This window comes from Ochotona princeps, chromosome 4, assembly GCF_030435755.1.
Source record: "Ochotona princeps isolate mOchPri1 chromosome 4, mOchPri1.hap1, whole genome shotgun sequence".
Lineage (NCBI taxonomy): Eukaryota > Metazoa > Chordata > Mammalia > Lagomorpha > Ochotonidae > Ochotona > Ochotona princeps.
Window position 1 is genome coordinate 49,184,705 of NC_080835.1, and position 27,375 is coordinate 49,212,079.

A 27,375-nucleotide genomic window follows, 5' to 3' on the forward strand; every position below is an offset into this window, starting at 1 on the left:
AAAGGAGACAAGCGATATACACTATTTATAGTTATAAGGCTTTGGATAGCAGTAAGGAATTTCACATGTCTACAATATTTCATACCTCAGAATGAAATATTAGATTGATCTATGTCCTTTTATGAAGTGTAGCCCATAATCTGAAACAGCCATAATACATAAAAATATTTAACATTTTAAGATATGTTGAGTAATATTTGTGAGTCTTCAAATTAGCTCTAACTTGTTTAGGCAAAGGTATACTAAATGAGGCAATTCTTATTGATCAGTCTTCATCATAATTTTGGTTGGTGCAAGATAGATAAATTACCTCCAATTAAGGAACCAGAATAGGTAACAGTGCAAACTCTATCCTTTCAACAACCCTCAAATGACTCAAAAAGAACCACTATGTACATGACCACAGAACTAGTGTCTTTCACAATAGTTCAAGCCCCTAATTTCTGATAACCTCTTTCCATGGGTTCCAGGAAACATTCCCCTCTCCCTAGTAACAGATATGTACCCAGAATCACTTACAGTTGATCTCTGCTTTTGCCCTCTCACACAAACCCTTCAGGTTCATCTTGCCAAATATTTGGAGAGTCACATTCCAAGCCTGTTCTCTTGGATAATATTTATTCATCAGGTTAGCCAGATCTTCACGCTTGGCGTTCTTCACTGCAGACCAGGGTATTAGGGCATCTGTTCTTTGCTTGAGGAGTAACTTGAAATTATTGAATTCCTCTTTGTTTAGCTCCTCAAAATACAACAGCAGTCCAAAATCAGAAAAGTAAGAAGATGAAGAATCTGCCATCATGTCCATGAATTGATAATCAGCCTCCAGTGGAGAAAAATGATCAAAATCAATGAAATACATAGGACCTATAGAAAACTAAGAGTAGAAAGTGAAATACATTTAATAAATGTTTATTGAATCTAGCTGTATTTTAAAGACAGCTACATGAGGTTTAGCATTGGCCCAGGATCCTCTAGTACATTTTCTATAATAAAACTTTCTTCTAATATAGATGCCATATATTTTTTCCACCTTACCTTCCTAGCTGCACCACATGTGAACTATTAAAAAAAAGACAATTTATCTGATTCAGTTTTGACTCCTGCAAAGAGGGCATATCAAAACCAACTCAGAAGACTGTAGCATGGATCAATTGAGGTAGTGGTCCATCTATTACCCAGCACATTATACATTCCTACTGAGTGGTGGTAATTTTCTTCATCCCACTTTCCCCTAACAACATCTCAGTCTATAAAACCATGCCAGCACAATTCACGAAGCATTTGCAATTGGAATGTGCTGCTATCTACCTCTCATTAAATTGTTCCTCGTGATGAATGCCTATGTAATCACTGGGGGGTCTGTTCCTAGCTTGCAAACTTTACATCCATTCCCCAGCACTACAGTTATTGTTGATGAATTCAGTATTAAAGCTTATCCAAAACAGCCTTCTGTCATATCCTTGCCATCAACTTTGGCATTTTGCTATAATGCTCTCACCCAGAACTGATCACAAATTACTCAAATCATAAATTGTAAACTCCAATAATTCATTTCTACTAGTATCTACCATGTAACAGGGCAGTTTAATTCCCTCATTCCCAGTTTGACACTTGAAAATCATTAAATCCTAATTTTCTTTAATAATTTTTTTTGGAAGTCTTATTTTTACAGAGAGGAGAGACACAGAGAAAGGTCTTCCCATCTCCTGGGTCACTTCCTGAGTGGCCACAATAGCTGGACTCAGCCAATCTGGAGCCAAGAGCTTCTTCAGAATCTCTCACCTGGTGCAGTGTCCCAAAGCATTGGGCTTTCCCAGGCCACAAGCAGGGAACTGGATGGGAAGTGGAGCAGCCACGATACAAACTGGTGCCCATATGGGAACCCGGTGCATGCAAGGCAAGGATTTTTGCTATTAGGCTATCAGGCCAGGCCCAAATCCTAATTTTCTAAGTCCTAGATTTCCCCTTTAAAATCATCCATTTTAAAAGCCTTATCTTGCTCATGGGAAGACCAATTAATCATTTAAGCACCCCCCAGTGCCTACAAGTTTCTCATCTGCTCTTCAGCAATTTGCCTGGAAGGACAGTAAGTGGTACAGCTCTTTCCCTAACAGCCTACCCTTTCCAGTTTTCTATAATTACCCCATTTATTTTTGTTAATGGGATTGGAAAAGATATGGGAAAACTTACAGAACAGAGAGCTTACTAAAGAGCAGCTGAATTATCTGAAGAGTTACATAGGAAATCTATACTGTGTTAAACCTGTGAGTACAATGATTACCAGACTAACAGTTGTTTTAGGATTGTTTTTAAAAAGCACTGAAATAATATGCTAGGTTAGATAGACTGTATAAAATAGTTCTATGATTTTTTTCCCCAAAAGAAGCAAAACAGAATAGATTTGAGGAGATTTTAAGGGAACACTGATTTTTTTTCCAGAACATACAACATATGGTAGTAAGAGCAAGTACATCATAGAACACAATACTCTCAACCTCCTGTCTAGAAAAGGACAGATATTCCTGCATGTGGACGTTTTTCTTTCCCTCTTTATCTAAAATAAAGGGAGGGAGCTCCCTCTACTTTTATACAGCTAGTCCCTCCAACCAAGATCTGAATCTCATCTGCAGCCATTTCCAAATATGTAACCCATTAGTAACCTCTTCTATACCTTTTCCCTGTACTCCAAGTTATTCCCACAAGCACAGAAGCATACATAAATCTAGTCTTTCACAACTCTCCCTTTCCGCCACATCCCCTCATCATCATGATCAAACTCTTGATTGTTCTATACTTTATTTCACTTCTTTAATCCACTGGACTCTATCAGTTGCCACAATTTCACTGAGATGATACAGATTAGAACTCTGGTCCAAAACTTGTCATTTTAGGATAAGTTTTCGTATCTGTAAGTAGGAAGCTTCTTTTCAAGGATTAAGGAAACTAATACCTAATTTACAAAGTTCCGTTTTAACCATGGCTTTGATATTCTGTCCTTCCTTGGTTCTCAAAATCCAACTTGCTTCATTTTCTTCCCACTTTTTGAGGGTGTCTACGACTGAAGACCAGTCTGAAAACCATTTCATTTCTACGAGAAGAGATCTACTGCTCTAACAAATTACAACATACTTTAGTCTCCTGCCTAAAGGTTTTATGCTATTCTCAGAGGAATTTGGGAGGGGCTTCTTCCTTACACTTCTAGCATATAGAGGAAAAACATTTGGTGCTGTTTCTCTTGCATGACTGCATCAGCTCATCTTAAAATTTTCTGAACTAAAATGAGAATCCAGTCTTAAGATAATTTCAATTCACAAATTTATTTTTGTGACTTTTTTTAGCTACTATAATAAAGTCTAGTTGTGAGGACTGTGTAAGATCTCTGTGGAAAAACTTCCCAATTTTTAAAAATAGTCTCTACCCTCCCAATTTGGTTTTCTGCATCATTTAGAGATACAGAAAATTGGAATTCAAGTTGACCATGTTACAGAGTTGATGAATGACTCAAACAACAAAGATCATTCTCTTTCTGCCACGTGGTGCTGCCTCTTATTTTAACTTCATTCTCCTTGGCAGCAGGAATTCAGTGTTACAGAAATCTCTATACCAGAATTTATGTGGTACCTAATGAAGACCTCAACCTAGGATATAGGAGGATGCATATCTATATAGATAATGACAATTTTCTAAGATACAATAGTTATATGAGCATACAAAGGAAGGAAGGAATTTTTACTATGGAGGACAGACAAGCAAAAGTTTTAGTGAAGTAACTTTTAACCTAGCAAGCAAGGTATTCCTACTCTTTCATTTAGTCCTGTCTGATTTCCCTTCTTAATCTAATGGAATCTCTTATTGCAGTTTCTCAACCCAACATGACTAACACTTTCTGCTAAATACTTTTTGTTTACAGACATTGTGTTACATGATTCTTAGCAGCATTCCTGACTTCTACTCACTCCATTTCCTTAGAGCCCTGGATCTTCAGCTGTAACAAAAATGTCTTCAGACATTGACAAATATCCCAAAGGCTGCAAACTACTACTGACTGAAACTACTCCCAAAAATCTTGCCCTCAATAAGTCTCATCAATAGACTACATAGCCTGGAAGATGACATTCTAGTAAGATTTTAAAATATAGCAGAAGAGATATCATAATCTGGAAGGGAAATAGTCAATGCAGTCTATTAGGACATCTTGTAAATCATTTAAATAAACCTTAACAGTACCCTCATATAATCAATCCCAGATATAGTGAATTCATAAATGATTAAACTTTCAACCAGAGCGGGGTGGAGGGATAGCATACAAATGCATCAGGCTTTAAGAAAGGAACTGATTGGCCTGGGATCATCTCAGACGAAGTTTCTTTGGAGATCCCTCCAACTGAACTGCTGATCTTAGAACCCCAACCATGAAGAGACTGTCAGCCAGTAGACTATGAATAGGTTTCATTGCGATTGGAACTGAGAGATTGGCAGCAATCCAGAACTGATGGACTATCAAAACTGTTTGAGCAGGACCCTCGGAGCACACCTCCCATTGGGGATCTGGGATGGGTGGGAGGTTGGGTGGGGCTTTTCCCTTTGTTTCTCCCCTGACCCCAGATACAGGGAAAAATGATAATATTTTAGTGTGGAAACAATGGTATTGCTCACTTTCACCCTTTAGCCCTTGACCCTTTGTACCCTAATCAACTAAGTAAGATTAAAAAATAATTTAAAAAAAAAGAAAGGAACTGATTAGTTTGAGCACAATAAGAGACACGACCACAAATCAGAATACCTATCAAGAGACTGATTTTTTTTAACCCCAGTGAAATTAAAGCCTCTTATTAATAAAAATTAAAACCCAAAAGACAAACCTAAAACATCAGAAATGTCTACAGGTAATACTGTAAAAAAGTGGAAATAACACCATTTTAAAACTGTCATAATTAACCATTAAACTTGGAGATAAGCACCCAGATCCAAATCTTGGTCTCCAACTCTGAATAAAAGGTACAGGACTCTTCAGACAAAATTGCCAAATGTAAAGCTGTTTTGGAGAATATGGCTAAGACAATTGTATCTTGTGTTACAAAACAAGGGCACAGACACAGAATCCAATGGGATAGCACTCTCATTCGTTTAAACAGATAATACAGAATTGGATAACACACCGAAGTATATATTTATGTATATATCCATAAGTTCAAACTCAATGTAAATGAGTGAATAGGGGAAGAGACAAATCTCCCTTACAAAAAACAAATTCTTTATGCAGATACTCTTCCTCCAAACAATGGAATCTGCCACCCCGCAAAATATATCCTGTGCTCAGTGATTTGCTTCTAGAGTAGTTAGGTGAAGGTATAGAAGTGGGGGGATAGAGTACTTTACAATAAGACAAATGACAACAACTGCCTCTGTCCAATACTCAAAGTTACTATACTGTCAATCATAAGGTATTGTTGGCAGTTCGTATCATCAATATCATGAGATGAAAACAGCATGCTGCTACTCCTTTCCAAAAGCTATGAACCCAGTGTTAGTATGATGAAAACACTGGACAAACCCAAATTAGAGGAAGAACTACAAAATACCCGATTAGAATGTCTTAAAACCATCCAGCTCATCAAAAATTAGCTGTCAAAGACCTTGACAGACTAAATAAATAAATTTAATATGGTTTGATAGGGTCCAAGCAATAGAAAAAAGAACCCCCCCAAAGTAGTGAAATCCAAATTAAATGCAATTTATTCTAGGCAACCAATAATCTTCATTGTGACAAGCATCACAATAATGTTAGAGTAAGCAAAATCAAATGATGGAGATCCAAGATTCCTTTCTGAAATGCTATGAAAGGGAACTATTCAAAAATAAAATATATTTTTAAAAAATTTGTTAATGTCCCCCCCTAAAAAAACCTAGCATCAATGTACATGCAGGTGTACCAGGAGATATCAGGCATAACTACAGCAGCTAGTGTTGTAATTCCTAATAACCAGACCAAAAAATAAATAAATAAAATAAAAAACATGAGTCCATCAATAAATAAAATATGGAGGGACTGGCACGTGGTATGCAAAGTTAAGCTACTGCTTGCCTGTAATGCTGTCATCCCAAATAAGCACCAATTCAAGATCCAGCTGTTCCACTTTCCATCCAGGTCCCTGCTAATGTTCCATTAGTGGCAGCTGAGAGTGGCCCAAGTTCATGAGCTCCTGTCATGCATATGGGATTTCTGAATGGAGTTAGAGGCTCATGACTTCAACAAGCCCAGCTCTAGATGCTATGGCCATTTGGGGAGTGAAGCAGAACACTGATGATCTGTTGGTCCATCCCTCTACTATATCACTGCTATTCAAATGAAAATTTTATGAAAATAAAATGTGGAATCAGTGAATAATGTGTAATTGTTATATACAATGAAGTCCTATAGGTAATGAATACATCTGTAACTACATGTTACTAAAATGAATTTTACAAGTAATCAGTAAAAGAAGTCAAAACCAGTTTAATGTGTCATAATTTCTTTTCAGAAAGAAAAAAAAAAGAGTGGGCATTTGGTATAGTGGTTAAAATCCTGTATCCTGAATTGAAGGAGTGCCTGGGTTCCAGTCCTGGCTCAACTCCAGATTCATTTCCAGCTAATAGGCACCCTGGCAGGCAGCAGGTGATGGCTCAAAAAGTTAGGTTCCTGCCATGCACACAGCAGACAGGCATTCAGTTCCTCACTCCGCTCAGCTCTGGTTGTTGTGGACATTCAGGGTAGGAATCAGTAGGCTAGTTATGTTCCTGCCTCCCAAATCAAGATCAATGCATCGAAAATTAAATTACTCTTATGGATGTATACATTTTTAAAATGAGCTAAGGATAAGGAAGTTGCTATACAGTGCGGTTTAGTGTTATTTCTGTGGGAAGTTGGGGCGGACAAGCAATGATCAGAGCAGGTGGCTGCCCCTGCAGTTCGTAGGTGATGGGAATGTTCTATTCTTTGTTCCAGTGCTATAACCCTTTTTCATAAGTTATACTTAACACTTCTTTGGCTTTAAGAAGGTTCACTCACTAGAAAGACATGAAATAGGGATCAGAACACTAAAGCAGATTTACTTACAACTATTCTTGTAATGGAGACCAAAAGCAAGAGGCTAACAAGTATTTCGGAAAGGATTCAAACTTAAGCATACCAGGAAATACAACTTAAGACTGATCAAAGTAGCACACACACACAAAAAAAACTTTAAAAAGCAGTATCTGTTGATAAGTAAAGCAAATATGACCCATATACACATTAATTACTACTTAATTTACTTCTTGAAAACTGCATGTCCACAAATATGAAGAACATTAAACCCACACACGGCTTCAATCAGTACCTTCTTCCCTGGGAAATTACCGAAAGGAGAGAATCCTAAGTGTGGAAAGAAAGCTTTGTGACTACTTCAGACAACAAAATGCCAATTCACATATGTTCAGTGTCATTAAAATGGCCCAATCATGCCTTCCTATCCACTTTGCGGTAAATTAAAAGCACATGTTAGAAACACAAGAATTATAATTGAGAAAGTAAAATCCCGCAAGGAACCCACCCCACTAATCAAGATAGGGTGTTTTGGGGTTTAGGACAAATTGCCACAGCTTCCTTTAAGAACATGTTCCTTAAATACAAACAGCAAGACTGTAAAAACAAGAATATCCATCTCCAAATTCCAAAGAAATAAAGCAATTCCTGCCATTCGCCCTTGAATTTGACAGATGGGCCATCAGTAATAATCACAGGGCAGTTTTAGGTCCCTGTTGGGGCAGAAGGGAGTGACAATGATAAAGCTTTACCACTGCCACTATGGGGGTAAAAGGTGACCCCATGAAGGGAGCAAGCTTGGGCTGTTATTTCTACCAGCGTGCCAGCAACGGGAGAAAGGCTAGGTACAGGGGAGAAAAGAGAGTACAGGGGTTAGGCAGTTTCGATTTCAATATGGAACAGGGCTACAAGGAGGCATAGAGGAGGAAAACCAGCAGAGCACAGGTGTGGGAATTAAATGACAAACACCTGCTCCTGCGGGAGGCTGAGAGGGGGTGTCGCGGGGGGTGGGAGGCTGCTGAATTCATCACAGCTGTTCAAAGTGGAGTTTCTCACACTTTTCATTGCAAATATTTGCAATTCAGCATTAGAGGGGAAGACAGAGGGATTTGGACAAAGGGGCCAGGGTTAGGCCAGGAGCCTCATCTGAGTCTCCCTTGCTGCTGGCAGGTACCCAAGCACTTGGGTCATCTTCACTGCTCTTCCCAAGCACAGATCTGAAGTGGAGCAGCCAGGAGCCTGGCCTGTGCACATTTTGGGCTGTGGCATGTCAGGCGGTGGCCTCATGCTCTAGGCCACTACGCCTGCTCCTCTCTCACTTACTTTTACCTCAGCAAAGCTAAGCAGCATTGCACCGGAGAATTGTAGGCCATACTGAGTTTTTAATCAAGGGCTACTCATTACCCTGTGTGAGCTCCGGCTTTTGCCTCCCGCCGGCCTGCCTCAACATGCTGGCAGACAATCCTCTCTCTCCTCCCTCCCTTCTCACAGCCCTCCAAAGGATTCACATGGAGTCCAGAGCAGGCAAAAACACAGGGCAAGTGGAGGGTTACGCCGTACCTTGGGTTTCAGTGGCCTTTGGCGTCGAGGGGTAAATCCCAGCGCTGAAAGTCTCACTTCAAATGAGGTAAGGAAAGGAAAGCCGCCACAGGCACTTGCTGTTTGAGAAGCAGCAGCGCTAACCATGGGTTTATAACCCCTCCCCTCCGCACTCTCCCATGAGGCAGGGCTGCGCGGGCACCCCGCAGCGGGCAGCCAGTCTCCTTCCCATTGGCTGGCCGGGCGGGAAGCCGCGCCCACTCATTTCCTGAGGGAGAAGCTACATTATTTGCCCTGGAATATCCTGTGCTCAACATACCTTGTAGGCCCTTCCGTTCCTGAGGAGCAGTCATGGGTGGAGAATTAGACTGTCTGCAAGTTTTACTTTGACTTGGGATGATCTTTTCTTAGATTGGCTGACTCCCAACAAACAGAATCTTCTTATTCATCCATCCATGCAGTAATCCATGTAACTAATTGAAATTATGGAACACCAACTCCACGCCTGGCAGATGTGTGAGTCCTTTCCGGCAGTAAATAAATATCCAGTTTCCTTCAGCTATACTTCCACCCCAAGGAAGCTTACCTTCTGCTGCTGCAGCGAGATAATGAATTGTGAGCGTCAGGTGGTAATTATCACTAAGATGAAAAACAGGCCTGAGTGATTTAGTGCTGGGGTGGAGGGGCAAGGGATAATGGCAGAGGCCCTCAGGCTAGGGTCGGCTTGATGTATTTAAGGGAAACTCAAGTGAATTCAACCAAGATGGTCATAACACTGTGTGTGGATTAATGGATAATGCAATTTCATCCAAATGCCACATAGTTGGCAATGCTGTTGTTAAGGCCTAGTCCCCCTGAAGCCAGATCTAACAACCCTGTGAATTTGAGTTCTCTAACTTTCAGCCTCAGAAGTAATCCGTGTGTGTGTGTGTGTGTGTGTGTGTGTTAATAATTTAGTAATTTGGGGGTCTGCATTGTAGCAAAGTGGGTAGAGCTGCCCCCTGCAATCATGGCATCTCATATGAGTACTGGTTTGTGTCTCTATTACTCTAATTCTTCTTCTTTTTAAGGAAATAGTAAAAGGAACTTTATCAGCTCTGACTTAGAACAGTAAAGGCGCTAGGACCAATGATCACCAGCTGCCCAAAATTCAAAAAAATTATGCTTCGTAACTCTCTTGATGTTGATTCCGCACGCAGAGCAAACAGAGCCGCTCTACGTGTGCCACTCACGACAGAAGCCCCCTTTTTAACTGCTCTACTTCTAATCCAGCAGCCTGCTAATAGTTTAGGAAAAGCAGAAAAGAGGATACAAGTGCTTGGGCCCTGCTATCCATGTGGGATACTTAAAAGAAGCTCCAGGCTCCCGGCCCCTGCCACCTGCCACCTGCCTCCTGTCTTTGACTTAGCCTAGCCCTGGAAGTTGAGACCATCTGTGGAGCAAGCCAACAGATGGAAAGTAAGTGTGTGTGTGTGTGTGTGTGTGTGTGTGTGTGTGTGTGTGTGTACGCGCGCGAATGTGTGCTAAGGGTGTCTTACCCCTTCCCCCTTTTCTCTCTGTAACTGACTTCAAAAACAAGTAAATCTTAAAGAATTTAGTAATTTTGTGTGTGCAAAGATGCCAGTCAATAGAGAAGATAAATGTTACTTCAAAAAGTAAGTGGGAAGGAAAAAGAATCTTTAAATTCTGTCATTTATCACATCAAAACACATTTCTGATAAACACTAAAAATTTTAGTATACTTGAAGCTATAAAGATAATTGAGGGAAATTAGGGTAATTAAGTATTAGATTTGGGGATAAAGAAGCAATTTCAGAGCTACTTCAGGCAAAAACAAATACACACAAAAAAGACTATAAGTGTTTCTACACATACTAAGAGCGTACATGAAAGTATAAGATTTTGCCTTTTTGCAAACTTAAACCTTAAAATGCAGATGAATACAGGAGAAATATATGCAGCATATAATCGTAGCTAGGATCAAATGCAAAGAAAAATTTAGCAGGAAACAAGGTAATATAAGCCAAAGGACTTCATTAAAGAAGGAATGCAGACAGTCAACGTAATGTTTAATAAAGTCAATTTACTGAAGGGATGCAAACCAAGGAAAACAAATTTTAAATAATACTAAATGATGGCAAAGGTTCATTTCAGCAAGATAGAATCTTTCATCAAATGGTTTTAGAGTTTAAGTTCATGTAATATTTCTATAAAAGAATTTAGGTTTTTTAGAAGCCTAAAACATGTTTATATCATTTAACTCTTCTATTTCTAGGACTGTTTAAAGACAAAAAGATGCATACTTAATAAATTATACATATATTAGGAGATGGATAGCTAATACTTAAAACTTGTCAGTAAAGAAAAAATTTAAGTATAGCATTTAGTAATTAGGATGTAAATACAAAGTAGCCAACTCAAAAGGGTTGAAACTGAATTCTTTAACTGAATTGGTGATACCTGTATAAAAGTGTGTGTGTGTATATATATATACATATATATATACACACACACAATGCATACATATATATGCAATTGTATATATGTATGTATATACATACATACGTATATGATGGGTCAGGTCTCATAAGTAGCCACATGAAGAAGGAAATAAATTAATTGTAAAAACTGAAAAAACTCTATGTTCACTTTCTTTTAGTTTCTTGGCATAAGATTTTTCTGAGCAGGGGTATAATTCTGTGCTCCAGGATTATTTACCACGCTGTCATCAAAATCTAAGGTATTTGAGTACCCTAATAATATAGGTTACACATTTATATTTTTTAATTAATTGTAAAACAAAAACAAAAAAGCGTATTTGGGGTTGAGGCACTGCCATAACCTCAGCCTCTGCTTGTGACACAAGGATCTCATATGAGTGCCCATAGAGAACAGTACTGACTGCTCTACTTTTGACCCAGCTCCCTACTAATGTGCCTCAGAAAGAAGTGGAAGAAGGCCCTGGACTCATATGGGAGACTCAGAGGAAACTCCAGGCTCCTGGCTTCTACCTGGCTTAGCCCTGGCCATTGCAGCCATTTAGGGAGTGAATTAGAAGATTCTGTCTTTCCTTCCTTTCTGTAACCCTGGCTTTCAAATAAGATTTTTTTTTAATTGTATACTTTTAATAACGTATTCATATCAATTTCTTTTTTGATGGATTTAAGTATATTCAAAGTCTATAAACATGTATACTAAGTATAAAAAATTTTCTAGCTCCTTCAGCAAAAATCCTTTTCTTAAAAAAGACACAAGTATTAATATAATCAACATTTTTCTGCAAAGGTTTAATCAGACCAATATAGGTTGAGTATAATATGTGGAGTTAAACCATTGCTTCCTTAAAGAGGGTGCAAAAAATCGTGCCATTTGTTTCCTTTATAAGTAACTTGTGAAATTATATTACTTACTTGATGGTCAGAAAACCATGTAAGCACAGGTCTTCCATCTACTGGATCAATTCCAAATGCCTGCAAAAGCTGGTGCCGAGTCAGACTGAAATTAGGATGTAGGAACCCAATTCATATGTCCCACATCAGGGCAGAGATCCATGTACTTGACTATACTGCAGCCTCATAGGGTGGGTTTTAATAGAAAACTGGATCTGGATGCAGAGCCAGGACCTGAAGTCCAACAATCTGATATGGGATATAAGGATCCCAAGTGGTGTCATAAGTACTGTGCCAAATGCCTGCCTTTGAGATTAGCTTCCACTGATATACAGCTGTTTGGTACTCCTTAGAGTCTTTGAACTTTATTTCCATTTAATGTACAGATTATTAGAGAGGAATTTAGAAAACCACAAGGAATCTGATTCATATTAGTTTATGAACATATTTTCCCCAAAGAAAAAAACATGCATATAATGAATTTTACAAGTACTTTAATTATGGCATGATGGGTAGCTGCCACTTATAACACCGGCCTCCCCTATGCATGCAGTTTGTGTCCCAGATGTTCCATTTCTGGATTAGCTCCCTGTTGTTTGGAAAATAGCAACAAAAGTTACCACCAGTATGTGGGCTGCTGCCACCCAGATGAGGCTGATGGCTCCAGGTTTCAACCTAGCTCAGCACTGGCTTTTGTAGCTATCCAGGGAGTGAACCGGAAATGGAAGAGCTGTGTGTGTGTGTGTGTGTGTGTGTGTGTGTGTGGTGTGTTCCTTTTTATAGCTTTTTTCAGAATACAGGCTACATCTTTTAAATTGTATTGTAAATTTGATTTCAAAACTTGCTTGATACATGGAGTTTCTTTTTAAGAGGACTCCATACATGTGAGCCATTCAGAGAGAACTTACAATATATTTCACAATTAGTAGATGAATTGTACAATTCAAAATTCAAAATAATTCCATAAAATCCAGAAAATAAGAGGAAAGGTTTTAGTTTTATCTTAGGACATTTTAAGTATAGAGGGACATGCATGGGAAATGTACTTTATAAATCCAAGGATTTATGGGAATGTATAAAATAAATATTATTTAAAATTACATAATTCAGAGAAGAGAATGCAAAGAATATGGAAGTCTTCCAGTGCTAGCACAAACATACTAAGAGAATTCATACTGAGAAGAAGCCTTATATCTGTAATATGTGTGAAAATCCACTCAACTTTAATTGCTACCCAATTACACATGAAAGAACCTGAGAAACATTGTAAATGCAATAGTTGTAGGAAAACATGCAGTTTTATTTCTTATCCTACTCAGTCTCAGTTAATTCTATTCACATTTTGAGGAAATCTTATCACTATAAGGAATATGGAAAGATTTTCAAAAATAACTTGAATTACATCAAGAAATTCATATTGGAGATCAAATGAGTATAAAGAAGGTGGAAAATCCAATTCAAGGCAAAACTCAATAAACATCAGGCAACTTACAGAAGAAAGAAACTCTTTGAATGATACAAGCATTGATAATTTTCTCAGATTCCAAATCTTATTATCTGATAAAGAGTCATAATATGGGAACACTGTGAAGGTAAGAAATGTGGGGAAGCCTTGGTTAGATATATAGCATATCTTGTATATCAGAGAGTCCATACAGGAAAAAATTTCTCAGAATATGAGAAAGTATCCCAAGAAATCATGCGTATAATTATCTGTAAGAACATTTGAGATTTTGCATGTCAGTATGCAAAGGATGTGGGGCAAACTTAAAAAACACACCTCATTAGACATCAGAGAATTCATAGTGGAGGGTATATTATGAATATAAGGAAAGTGGAAAAGCCTTTTCTCAGAGTTTTATTCTCAGCATCAGAGAATTTCTATTACCAACAGGAGAAATAGAGCTCATCAATGAGGGAAAGCCTACAATACAAGTGTAAACCTAATCAAGCATATGAGTATAAAAATATGGGAATAAAAAATGTGGGGAAAATTCTAACTCCATTATAAATCAAATAAAACCATGTAGAATACAAACAGGTAAGAAAACCTGTAAGTGTGGGAATATCTTGAAGTGCAGATCTAAATATCAGAGAACTCACATAGAAATAAAGCTTTAAAATGTACTCAGTGTGGAAAAACTTTCAATAATACATACTTTACTAACTACCAGAGTTCATACTGGAGAATGAATGCAAAGAGGGGGTATATGAAGCATTGGTTGAAAATTAAGAATGTATCGAATCAATACTCTATATATTTTTCATAAAAAAAGAATGAGAACCAAATCAAGCAGAAAAATGTAATGGAAAGCAAATATCAATGCCCTTAAAAAGAACAGAAATAACTAATGAAAAAAATAAACCACTGGACAGAATTACTAACACAAAACTGAAGGCGAAGACTAAGAATCCTAAAGGTATTTAATGAAAATAAAACAACATTGAGAAATATCTTGTCCATAGAAAATACTATGGTTATAGATTGTATAACCTGGATTAACAAAATTCTTAGAAACAAACTCTCCAGGCTTAAGAAGAATCTATATAGTGTTGCATCTTTTTTTTAATTAAAAAAATTTATTTTTGTTGGAAATGTAGATCAAATTTATGGAGAGAAGGAGCGACAGAGATAAAGATCTTCCATCAGCTGTTTCACTCCCCAAATGTCTCCAATGGCCATGGCTGAGCCAATCAAAAACCAGGAACCAGGAGCTTCTTCCAAGTATCCCACACAAATGCAGGGTTCCAAGGTTTTGGGCCATCCTCTACTGCTTTACCAGGCCACAAGAATGGAGCTGGATATGAAATGGAACAGCTGGGACATGAACTTGCATCCATATGGGATTCCAGCGTTGCAAGGTGAGGATTTGACCATTGAGCCACTGCGCTGTGCCTAGTATATGTTTTTTAAAAATATATTTTACAGGTAAAAACTTGAGCGTGGAAACTGAATGCACAGATAACTTTACTAGAGAATTATATCAAATATTCTTCAAGAAATACTAGATTTATAGAAACTTCTCCAGAAAATGTACGAGGAAGAATAGCTTTAAATGTATCACTGCAGAATGGAGAGTACAAAGTGGATCTGGATAGGATAATACAATTGGTTCAGGATCCAAAATGATCCAATAGGGAATTTGAACTGCACCTCAGTCCTTCTGCATGACCTATATCCTTGGGTGTCCTACTTGCCTCTTTGTATCCTATTAGGTTATCTACAGAATAAATGTAAATTATTTTTAAAGTTAGTGAGTTGATTTCACTTGGTGATACTTGGTTTCTTTGCTTTGTAGTGTTAGTGATTCCCAAAATATGATATTTCATAGGAGCAGCATTAGCATATCTTAGCATTTGTTAGAAATAAAATTTCTTGGGCTCTCTTCCAGGCACAATAAGGCAAAACATTTGGGAGAGGCACAGCATTTTTTTAATTCTAATAAGCACTTTAATTCTGATGCATATTTTTGATCCCTTGATCTCCTCTAACACCTTGGCCTCACAGCTTTCATTATCTATAACATTGGCCTTACTGCACAGGGGTTGTGGCACCGTTGGAGTACCAGCTATTCTGCTTCCAGTCCAGATTCCTGCTATTGCATCCTGGAAAGCAGCTGATGATGGCCCAGCTGAGACTCTCACTGACATAGGAGACCTGGATGGACTTCTAGGTCTAGCCCACACATGTTATGGGAATTTAGAGCACTCCTTGCTCCTAGGAAAAAAAAATATATGTTTAACAGAGTTAGAAACCTCAGTAGTTTTATTAGCAAGAGCTTGGAGAATCAGGAGTGGGAATATATTTCAATGATAGACCAAATATATAAATTACTATTACTGAATTCACAGTCACAAGTGCAAACATTTGAGAACTGGGATTTAAGTATTGTCATGGAACCTCACAAAAATAGCTTTTTCTGTAAAGTTAGCTCATTAAATCCTCAATACCAACTTCTTCATTTAAGCCAGGAGTATCCTCTTGGTCTTCTATGTGGGTGGCAGGGATACAAATATTTGGATCACCTTCTACTGCTTTTCCTAGGCCACTAGTGGAAAGTTGGATCATAAGATTATCAGTAGGAATTTGAACTGCTTCCCATTTGGAAGGCTGGCATCAGAGGCAGTAGATGGACCTGCTATGCCACAATGATAGCCCCAAAAGATAATTCAAAAGATGGAAACAAGACTTTTATTTTGTGACTTCATAGTATTTTAAAAACAACAGCTTATAAAAAGAATTAGGTTTAAAATATCAAAAAAATCAGAATCCATTTTACTTTATGTATCAATAAGCATTTTGATAAATTAAGAATTTTTATCAGAGTTTTTCTCATTGGGATCCTAAAAAGTTACCTTATATTTCTATGAATTTCAATATAAAATTATGTGTGGGGTTTTGTCCTAATACAGTATGACATAAAGAACAAACAAATAAGACTTACTTTATATACTTATCAAATCTTAATGGAGGTCCAATCCAGTGTGAATTTTTTGTTTTTGAATAGGCTATAATATTTGAATAAATGTCACCATTAGCACTTGTTGGGAATTTGTCTAGCATGAATTTTCCTGGGTGGATTGGCACATGTTATTTGGCTCAAGGAAACCCATGAGATTCAGGAGTCACTTTAGTAGGCAATTTTGGTCCATAATGCATAAGGACACTTTATTGAATCCATAATGTCTCAGATATTCAACACCCTTAAGGTTATGGATTTCTATCCACTTGGATCCCCCAAAACACTTTAAACAAAACAGATTATAACAATACATATCCATTAACAACATCTCCACCTCTCACGGTAGTTGATAACTCCTTCCATATTGTAGCCCAATTCAGCACCAGGAAAGTCAGAGATGTCAGGGATGGATGAAACTGGCCATCAGTGTAGTCTTTGCCATTAATTCAGACTTTTCAGTCCATTAGAATTCTTTTCTCATTCTCATAAACTCATGGTTTCTTGAGACCTTTTAATGTTCACTAAGTTTTATAAAACATCAAACCGACAGCTATAATGTTGATATTCAAAAAATTAGGTAAATACAGTATGAGAAGATCCCTACAATAAACTAGAAAAATGTGAGAGTAACAGATATCAAAACAAGTTAAACAAAGACTTGTGAAATTATGGGTAAGAAAAAATTCTGTGGTTTCATTTGAAAGCCCAAAAAAGCTCCCTCAAAAGATACATAAAAACAAACTTGTCTCCAATATTAATTCACTTACAATAACAAAATAAAATCTAAAAATTATTTTCTTATTAATACTATATTCATGTGATACCCTACAACAAAAATTCACAAATGCTCAATGAATTCGGCACTCTGACAGACGGTGATCCCATATTTCTTCTGTTTCAGGGTTTACCTTGAGTGTGACGTTTCTGATGTTTACGAAGATTCGAATGGCTGTGGAAGGTTTTCTTACATTCCTGACAGGTGAACGGCTTCTCTCCTGTATGAATCAATTGGTGTCGAATAAGGAAGGAGCTGTACTTGAAGCATTTTCCACAGTCCACACATTCATACCGATTACCTCCAGAACAGAGTCCTGCATTTCCATGATGATCTACACTCTTTTCAAAGGCTTTCCCGCATTTCTTGCTTTGGCAAACCTTTGCTGCAGAGTGAATTTTTTGATGCTTAGAAAGGTTTGCACGTTGACTGAAGAACTTGCCACACTCACTACATTCATAGGGTTTCTCTCCTGTGTGAATGAGCTGATGTCGATTACGGGATGAACTCTGGCTAAAGGCTTTTCCACATTGGTAACAATAGTAAGAATTCACTGCGTTATGACTCTTATTATGCCAATGAAGAGTAGTTGCACATGGACTCAAGTTATTTCCACTGTTATTATGCTCTGAATACTGCCTATCTCCTGAAGCTAAGTTAAACTTCAAGTTAGTTTTAACCTTTACTTCCTTTGGGCATCTATTTCTTACAGGAATTCCCTCTTGGATTTCACAGATAGAGTTAGCTGACTTAACACTAAAGCTTTCCTTATTTTCATCACAATCAGATTTACAGATGAAAGGTTCTTGTGGCAAATTTACATCCTGTTTGTTCGGGTTCCAATGTAATGAATCCTCATTGCTCCAAATAACCAAGGAAGGCTGTGCAGGCTTGGTAAGCTTTGTCACATTTAGTCCAGGTGACTCTTCTCCAGAAACTCTCTGATTTGGAACCAAATGTTCATCTTCTGGAACAGCCTCCATGTCTAGAAAGAAATGAAAATCTACATGAACTATGAGAAACAGCTTAATTAGGAAATGGAGGCTAAGTAATGTAAGGTTATATACACTTATCACGGGTCTTAAAGTACAGAATGGAAATGTGAGGCAAGGTTTGAAAGGAGACATAAGTAAATGGCATCAAAGTGTTAAAGCAGGTTAGAAAATCATAAAGCTCAGTAAGAACCATTTAGAAACATTAAGGAGATCAAGAAGGGCTCTGAGTAAAACATCAATGTATGTTCAGGAATGGAGAGTGTTGTGGTTCAAGATATCACCAGTTTGTGGCCAGTGTTGTAGTGTAGTGGGTAAAGCGGCATCCCAAACTGGTGCTGGTTGGAATCTTAATTGTTGCACTTCTTGTTAAGCTGCCTGCTAATGTAATTTGGAGGGCATTGGGGGGCGTGCCTGCATGCATGTGACAGACCTGGAGGAAGCTTCTGGCTCCTGACTTTGGATGGCCCAATTCTGGCCACTACAGCCAATTTGTCTCTCAAAACTCTTTCCCTTCAAATAAATAAATATTGAAACATAGTTATCATCAGTTTATCACTGGTCTGTGAAAGTTATATTTATCATTCTTTCTATGGCATCTTGATCTTTTCTCCCGTAGACTATTTATGAATAAGAAACTTCCCTTTCTGAAATAGTCAATAATCCTAAATTTAAGAAATTTCTATTTTTCCTTGCATCATAAGTTAATCTGCTAAAAGCAAACTTTGTATCTTGGTGCCCCTAATTTTACAACAGCAATTACTTCCTTATTTTGAAATACAGGAAGAACTGTAATAGAAGGAAACTTGAATACTCTCTCTGAGCTAAAAATAACTCTTAATTCTAACATAATTACTTTTTATGCTATTTTTTCAGCTTACTTCTTAGAACTATAAAATATTTTGTATTTTGATTCAGGCTGGGTTCTCCTCTATTCTAATGTCTTAGATGTCCCTGTTATACTTAATAATGTTATTTCCCTTCTCAAAATTCCATTGTCTTATATATACTAACATTTTTTTAAAATTTAAATTTTATTGACCTCTCTCTATTCTTTTCCATTCAACTTTAAGCATTCCTAATGATTTTATCCTCTGTACTTTACTGGTAGGCAAATGACATCTTCAGGTTGGCACTCATGTATTACTGCCCTTTATTTAGGCTAGTTTCTACAACATGTCCACTTGGTTATCTTACTTTATTCCAACTTAATAGGAAATAAATTATCATCTATTTTGTCTTCATTTTTGTTCAATGAAACACTGTTCCTCTGATATTTATAATAAAGTCCATGAAGAAATCTTAAATAACTTGCGTACCTTATATCTCCTTAACTAGTGCTTAGGTAACATTATTTCATGAAATTTCTTTTATCTCAAACCAGCTCCAATGTTAACTCAAGCTTTGTTGAATATAGATCAGTTCATTCTGGGTTTGTCTAATTTCTTGCAAAGATTATCATTTTGTACCATATTTCTCTAACTGGGAGCTCAAATACTAAATCAGAATTTCCTGGGCAAAGTCTATGAATATGTCAGTTTAACAGAGGTATAAAGTTTCCCTGACTCAGGATATGTATAACAGGTGTTTGGGTAGATAACCTTGTCGCTTTAATTCACTGGTCAAGAGGAGAAGTGAGAGGAAAGGGAAACTTTTTCTAAACCTGGTACTTACTTCAGATACCAAGAGCCTGGAATTCAACCTTGCTTATACCATGAGATGAAACTTTTGCACTGTTAGAGAACATTAAGTTCTCAGATGTTATACAAGGGCAAGAGCACAGATAATCTGTGTTTAGTGGATATACTATACCTGTAGATTCTTTGTGACTATTTCCAGACAGAAGTATTTTTCTTTCCCTTGAAACTAGGCTAAACTTCTAACTACCTAGTCAACAGAACAGGGGAGAAAGACACAATACCACTTTTGAGGCTGTATAATGACAATTTCAGTTTCCTCTCAGGATGTTTCTTTTTAGGATCTGGCTACCATGGTATGGGAAGCCTAAGCCTTAAGGGAGTGCCACATATAAATGCTCTGACCAACAGGACCAGGTTAATTTCCCAGGGGCAGCTAGCATCATCTTCCAGCTAAGCAATTTACCATTTCGGGCCTTGTGTCTCATTCAAGCCCCTGAAACACTGCATTCTGGTCAACATCACATGGAGCATAACATGCCTATTTGAGCACTGATGAATAATCATGCTTTTCAGTAACTCTATTTAAGAGAAATTTGTCAGAAGCAATAACTTAAACAGTAATTGCTTGAGGACTGTTTATTCAACAGCAAACTTCCTAACTGCTATTTCCTACCTAGATTTTGTCGTTCTTATGTTTGTACAGTTTTATGTGATTTTCTCATCCTTGGTTTTAAGATCACTTTCAGGTTTTTTTTAATGTGTTTATCTGTTTTTCTTGAAAGAGTTGCACAGAGAGACAGAGAGTAATCTTCCATCTGCTGCTTTGCTCCATAATGTCTGCAACAGGCAAAGTTGGGCTGCTCCAAAACTGGGAACCAAGAGCTTCTTCTGGGTCTCCCAACTTTTGCAACCACCCAAGGTCTTGAGCCATCTTCCCCTGAAACACAGATCTTATCACTTCCCCCATTCCCACCGGCCATTCACTGTAATCAGAGGCCTACACGAGTCTGCAAATTCCTAACCATTGTAATAAACATTTTAAAAACTCAAAAAAAATTAAAAATGAGTGAATAATTCAACAATAATATGCAGTGTTTGCTGGGGTGATATTAAAATTATTAAGAGCATTAATTGCCTACATAATCTTATATTTCAAGACGGGTAAATATATTTACATGCTTTGATATGCAAGTTCTTCTAATTATAGGTATATCTGAAGAAAATGATCAGACACGTGTCAATTACTAGCACATTCTGGACACCCACAGTGGCAAGATACATTTATATGATACATCTACGAGGGAATGCTACATGTGATGTAGAAACTATAATTTCCCTGAACATTTACTGAAACAGATAATAAACAACGTGATCCCATATTTCTTCTGTTTCAGGGTTTACCTTGAGTGTGACGTTTCTGATGTTTACGAAGATTCGAATGGCTGTGGAAGGTTTTCTTACATTCCTGACAGGTGAACGGCTTCTCTCCTGTATGAATCAATTGGTGTCGAATAAGGAAGGAGCTGTACTTGAAGCATTTTCCACAGTCCACACATTCATACCGATTACCTCCAGAACAGAGTCCTGCATTTCCATGATGATCTACACTCTTTTCAAAGGCTTTCCCGCATTTCTTGCTTTGGCAAACCTTTGCTGCAGAGTGAATTTTTTGATGCTTAGAAAGGTTTGCACGTTGACTGAAGAACTTGCCACACTCACTACATTCATAGGGTTTCTCTCCTGTGTGAATGAGCTGATGTCGATTACGGGATGAACTCTGGCTAAAGGCTTTTCCACATTGGTAACAATAGTAAGAATTCACTGCGTTAAGACTCTTATTATGCCAATGAAGAGTAGTTGCACATGGACTCAAGTTATTTCCACTGTTATTATGCTCTGAATACTGCCTATCTCCTGAAGCTAAGTTAAACTTCAAGTTAGTTTTAACCTTTACTTCCTTTGGGCATCTATTTCTTACAGGAATTCCCTCTTGGATTTCACAGATAGAGTTAGCTGACTTAACACTAAAGCTTTCCTTATTTTCATCACAATCAGATTTACAGATGAAAGGTTCTTGTGGCAAATTTACATCCTGTTTGTTCGGGTTCCAATGTAATGAATCCTCATTGCTCCAAATAACCAAGGAAGGCTGTGCAGGCTTGGTAAGCTTTGTCACATTTAGTCCAGGTGACTCTTCTCCAGAAACTCTCTGATTTGGAACCAAATGTTCATCTTCTGGAACAGCCTCCATGTCTAGAAAGAAATGAAAATCTACATGAACTATGAGAAACAGCTTAATTAGGAAATGGAGGCTAAGTAATGTAAGGTTATATACACTTATCACGGGTCTTAAAGTACAGAATGGAAATGTGAGGCAAGGTTTGAAAGGAGACATAAGTAAATGGCATCAAAGTGTTAAAGCAGGTTAGAAAATCATAAAGCTCAGTAAGAACCATTTAGAAACATTAAGGAGATCAAGACGGGCTCTGAGTAAAACATCAATGTGTGTTCAGGAATGGAGAGTGTTGTGGTTCAAGATATCACCAGTTTGTGGCCAGTGTTGTAGTGTAGTGGGTAAAGCAGCATCCCAAACTGGTGCTGGTTGGAATCTTAATTGTTGCATTTCTTATCAAGCTGCCTGTTAATGTAATTTGGAGGGCAATGGTGGGGGGGGTCCCTGCATGCATGTGACAGACCTGGAGGAAGCTTCTGGCTCCTGACTTTGGATGGCCCAATTCTGGCCACTACAGCCAATTGAGTAGTGAACTAGAAGGTGGGAGAGCTCTCTCTTTCCCTGTCTTTCAAAACTCTTTCCCTTCAAAAAAATAAATATTGAAACATTTATTACTGATAAGTTATATACTGTGAGTTATATACTGCGAGTTATATATCTGTGAGTTATATACTTGCCAAAAACTAAGCACTATGTTTCAGAGTATATTTTAGAAGCAATAACTAAAACAGTAATTGCTTGAGTACTGATCTCCTTTTTTTTTTTAAGATTTGTTTTTTTATTACAAAGTCAGATATAAAGAGAGGAGTAGAGATAGAGAGGAAGATCTTCCGTCTGATGATTTACTCCCGAAGTGAGCGCAATAGCCGGTGATGTGCCGATCCAAAGCCAGGAGCCAAGAACTTCCTCCTGGTCTCCCACACGGGTTCAGGATCCCAAGGCTTTGGACTGTCCTCGACTGCTTTCCTAGGCCACAAGCAGGGAGCTGGATGGGAAGTGGAGCTGCCGGAATTAGAACCAGCACCCATATGGGATCCTGGCGTGTTCAAGGCAAGGACTTTGGCCCCTTAACCACGCTGCCAGGCCCTGATTACTGATTTTCAACAGCAAAATATCCTAACTGCTTTTTTCTGCCTAAATTTTATTGTTCTCATATTTGTAAAACTCAGTTTTGTGATTTTCACATCCATTATTTTATAATTTCTGTCTCTGCTTTTCTCAATGAATCAGATCTATCTTTCCAATATACGTATATAAACCTTGTCTCTTATTATCTGAAGATTTTTTTTTTATTTTTAGTGAAAGGCAGATTTTACAAATAAAAGGTAATACAGAGTGACAGAACTGTCTGCAGGTTCACTACTGCAGGGGCTGCAGTGACCACAGCTGAGCTGATTTGAAGGCAAAGGCAGGAGCTTCTTCTTGGTCTGGCATACAGTTGTGGGTCACAAGGCTTTGGGCCATTCTCTGTTGCTTTTCCAGGCTATAAGTAGGGAACTGGATGGGAATTGGAGCAGCCAGAACATGAACCAGTGCGCTTGTGGGATCCTGTGTGTATAAGGCATGGGTTTAGCCAGTAGGCCATCAAGCTGAGCCCTAAATCTTCTTTTTCTTTTTTACAAATAAAATGATTTTAACATTTCAGGTACAGACACCAGGAAAATCTGCTACAGTCATCATAGGATATGTGAAAACCAAAACCTCCCCTCAAGTGAACACAATCATTCACCAGTCCTATAGATCCGAACAGTAGAGGAAGAAGCTACCAAAATACAGTTTCAGTGAATCTATAGATACTACCTTTATGCAGTGAATTTAGGTTCCTGTAATTTTCCAGCATCACGTCCCTGTACAAGTTCTTTCCAGCAGAGTCTAGCTGCTTCCATTCTTCCTTGCTGAATTCCACAACCACATCTTTGAATGTCAATGGCTCCTAAAACATAAGGTCACTCCCAAACACATTACCACATGAGGGATGGTTTTATAAAGAATAAGATAGGAGTCAGAATCTACAAGAAACTGATTAGACAGTGTTTATGGTTCTCAGTAATGAAGAGCAAGTTGTATTAAGGTCCAATCAACTTGGTACTACAGCCACACAACACAGAAACATACATGTTTTGAGAGCTGCAAAGGGTAAATTAAATAAGACTTTATTCTATATTAGCACACACTTTGAGGAGAAAAGAATGGTTTGCAATATCTGTATACTTTAGAGTGCAAAGAATTTACATGTAAGTTATTCAGAATAGAAAGAGTATTAGGCAGATTAAAGGGATATTTGTAATAAATATATAGTATTGGAAGAAGAGGTAGAGTAGAAGATGGCTTTTGGTGATTTCTGCTATTATTCAGATCTCTTATTTCATTGTTAATATGTCAAGGAAGCTTGATGGCCTCATTTTTCAAAGCAGCCTTCCTTTCTAATTAGTCCTTAGCGCGTTATGTTTCTTTTATTGTAGTAATTATTATTATCTGTAATTATCTTATTTCAATGCATACCTCTACTGGAATGTAGTAAATGGGAAGTGGGGATTTTAATTATGAATAATATTCTCAGCCCTCAGAAGTGCCTAGTGCATGAGGCATTGTAAAGTATCTGTTATTAAGTAACAGTTCAAATACAGAAAAGGGAAAAGCAGGTCATGTTTAAAAGGAGCATATGTGTCCATCCAAGAGTAGGATCATCCTAATTCACCTGGGGCTCGCCTGTGAGCGAGTCAGCTTCCATGTTGTCTTTCTCGATGATCCCCTTCTGGAGGACAGAGTCCTTGCTAGGAATCTCTGAAGAAGGTGAGGAAAAATATCAGGGAGAAGCTTTACCGGAAACTAACTTTTAACCATCATAATTTAACATGTCATTCAGAGAAATCATCTGTAGAATGCTGAAAAAAATGATACCAGCATCACAGGTTGCAACCTAACCCTCTATACCACAGTGCTGACCATTTATTTTACATTTAGATAAGGACTAAATCTTACCACAATCCCAATACAATCGCTGTTTTCAATAATTCCTTGCCAAAATATCAATTGTTTGGTGTAGTAAAAGTCCATATATTTACATGATAGTCTGACAGTTTCTCTTCATCTTTAAATCCTGCTGCCATCCTCCTCCCTGCTCCCTTAGACATTAGACTGTCATGAAGTTTCCCACAGTTGGATTTTATTAATGGTAAAATTATGATGTAGTTTAGCATGTTCCTTTATCTTTTATATGAGTATGTCCTATAACTAGCAGTGAGATTTAGATCTTAAATATTGGTAGTTCTTAAGGACCTACTTCTGTTTACACTTCAATGTTCTCTTTCTGAATGCTAAAACCACACTTAACTTTTACAAATTGTTAACTACCATCACCCCCTCCCCCCACACACGGTTCCTTCACTGTGGATGTGCCAAAGGGACCTCAAATTCAACAAGTAATGTATGTGATTTATTATTTTTCCCATACCACCCAGTCAAGCAAAATTTGCTACTTTTGTTCCATTCATGTAAGCCAGAATATGTGAATTTACTTCAACCTTTATTCTGTAAACATCTTATATTTGTATGTGGTAATTCCTTTATGTTCAAACTTCTATTTTCTCAATGTTCCCTTATTCTTAAAGCTGTCTTATTTGTAATTTTATTACTAGTCTATTAATAATGTCAAACTTGGTTATCTTTTCCTGTAAAGGATCAGACAGTAAATATATTAGGTTTTGCAGACAGTATAGTCTGTGCTATAATTACTCAACTCTGGGGACCTCACATGGAGGCCACCATAGAGAAAATGGAGACAAACAGATTTGGTTGTGTAGGTCATAGTCTGCCAATCCCTGCAGCAAGTTGATGCCACTTTGTTATTTTGAAAAGACAAATTAGAGGCCAGTGTGATGCCTCATCAAGCTAATTCTCTGCCTGCTAGCATGGCATCCTCCAGCTGTTCCACTTTCAATCTGGCTCCCTACTTATAGACAGGGAAAACAGCACAGGATGGCCCAAGTCCTTGGGCCCCTGAACCCAGGTGGGAAGCCCAGAAAACATTCCTGGCTCCTGGATTCGAACCAGCTTAGCTCTGGACCTTGTGACCAATTGGAAGTGAACCAGCAAATGGAAGACCTCTCTGTCTCTCCTTCTCTCTCTGTAAAATCTGCCTTTCAAATAAAAATAAATAAACTTTCTTAAAAGGCAAATGAAAATGGGTTACTCTATCTACTCTATTTCCATTATCTATAAAATAAACTTCAAGCTTCCTAAAAGAGATGCAGTCTTTCAAAGTCTGGCACTAGACATTCTTAACACTCAACAAAGATAACTTCTCTGCATGTGTGAAGGCTCAGCTATCCGAATATTCTACATTCTTACCTTCATTTTTTAGTATTTCTGTCACATCTTCAATGAGGGTAAGCACATCTTTACTGTTCTTTGGGTGCTGTACATTGACCCAAGTCCTAACCTCTTCAGGAACAATCGTTAGGAACTGCTCTACCACCAACAGTTTCAGAATCTGCTCCTTGGTATGAATCTCTGGTCGCAGCCACTGAAGACAGAGCTTCCAGAGTTGACTCAGGGTTTCATGGGGTTCACACACCTCCAAATACTGGAAATTCCTGAACTTCTGTCGGGATGCCTCAGAGTCATGAGTTGTTGTGACAGAGATAGTTTCCCATTGCCAAAGCACTTCTGCTGTTGGGGTCTCACTCTGTTCCTGAAGAGCGAGGCTCTGCAGCTCGGCGGTAGCCATCAACTGGTTCAGAAGCTGTACTTTCCTAAAGAAAACTTCCACCGCAGTACAAATCCATCTTAGTAGAGGATTCCTATACTTCCCAGGCCTGCCCTGAGCATGCAAACAGAACAGTATTGCTAGATACCCAACAAACTGAAAAAAAAAATCAAATAAACATGTATTAGCATAGTGTTAAAAGATAAAATAGCATAAATAATATTTCTAGATTTCCTAAGAAAAATGTATAGATTCGCTTTCAATTTAAGAAAAAAGATTTGTTTATTTATTTAGAGACTTATAGGGCCCAACGTGATAGCCTAGTGGCTAAACCCTCGTCTTAAATCGGCTGTGATTTCGTTGGGCACCAGTTCATTTCCTGGCTGCTCCACTTCCCATCTAGCTTCCTGCTTGTGGCCTGGAAAAGCAGTCAAGGACGGCCCAAAGCCTTCAGACCATTTTCATGCATAGTAGATCCAGAAGAAACTCCTGGCTCCTGGATCTGGATCGGCTCAGCTTTGGTAGTTGTGGCCACTTGGGGAATGAACCAGCAGATGGAAGATCTTTTTCTCT

At 38.0% G+C, this 27,375-nt stretch overlaps 1 protein-coding gene and 1 non-coding gene across 5 annotated transcripts in view; both read right to left on the reverse strand.

Moving 5' to 3' along the window:
* NLRP14 (NLR family pyrin domain containing 14) overlaps positions 1-26,953 on the reverse strand; it is a 54,568-nt gene extending 27,615 nt beyond the window's left edge. Inside the window, exons 1-6 of one of the 4 annotated variants that reach the window (XM_058663454.1) lie at positions 26,445-26,953; positions 24,793-24,878; positions 23,895-24,027; positions 21,263-22,114; positions 17,363-18,214; positions 520-864 (exon numbers count right to left, since the gene is read on the reverse strand). In XM_058663454.1, coding sequence (XP_058519437.1) covers positions 520-864; positions 17,363-18,214; positions 21,263-22,114; positions 23,895-24,027; positions 24,793-24,878; positions 26,445-26,823 — 2,647 coding nt within the window. In that variant the 5' untranslated portion in view covers positions 26,824-26,953. Of the gene's footprint in view, positions 1-519; positions 865-8,623; positions 8,759-8,921; positions 9,203-17,362; positions 18,215-21,262; positions 22,115-23,894; positions 24,028-24,792; positions 24,879-26,444 lie in introns of those variants that run through there. The other 3 variants (XM_058663455.1, XM_058663456.1, XM_058663457.1) reach the window with 3 other exon arrangements.
* Positions 9,715-9,850, reverse strand: LOC118759624 (U11 spliceosomal RNA). The gene has a single exon (XR_004996314.1). It is a non-coding gene; the product is annotated as a U11 spliceosomal RNA (small nuclear RNA).
* Positions 26,954-27,375: the final 422 nt, after the last annotated feature.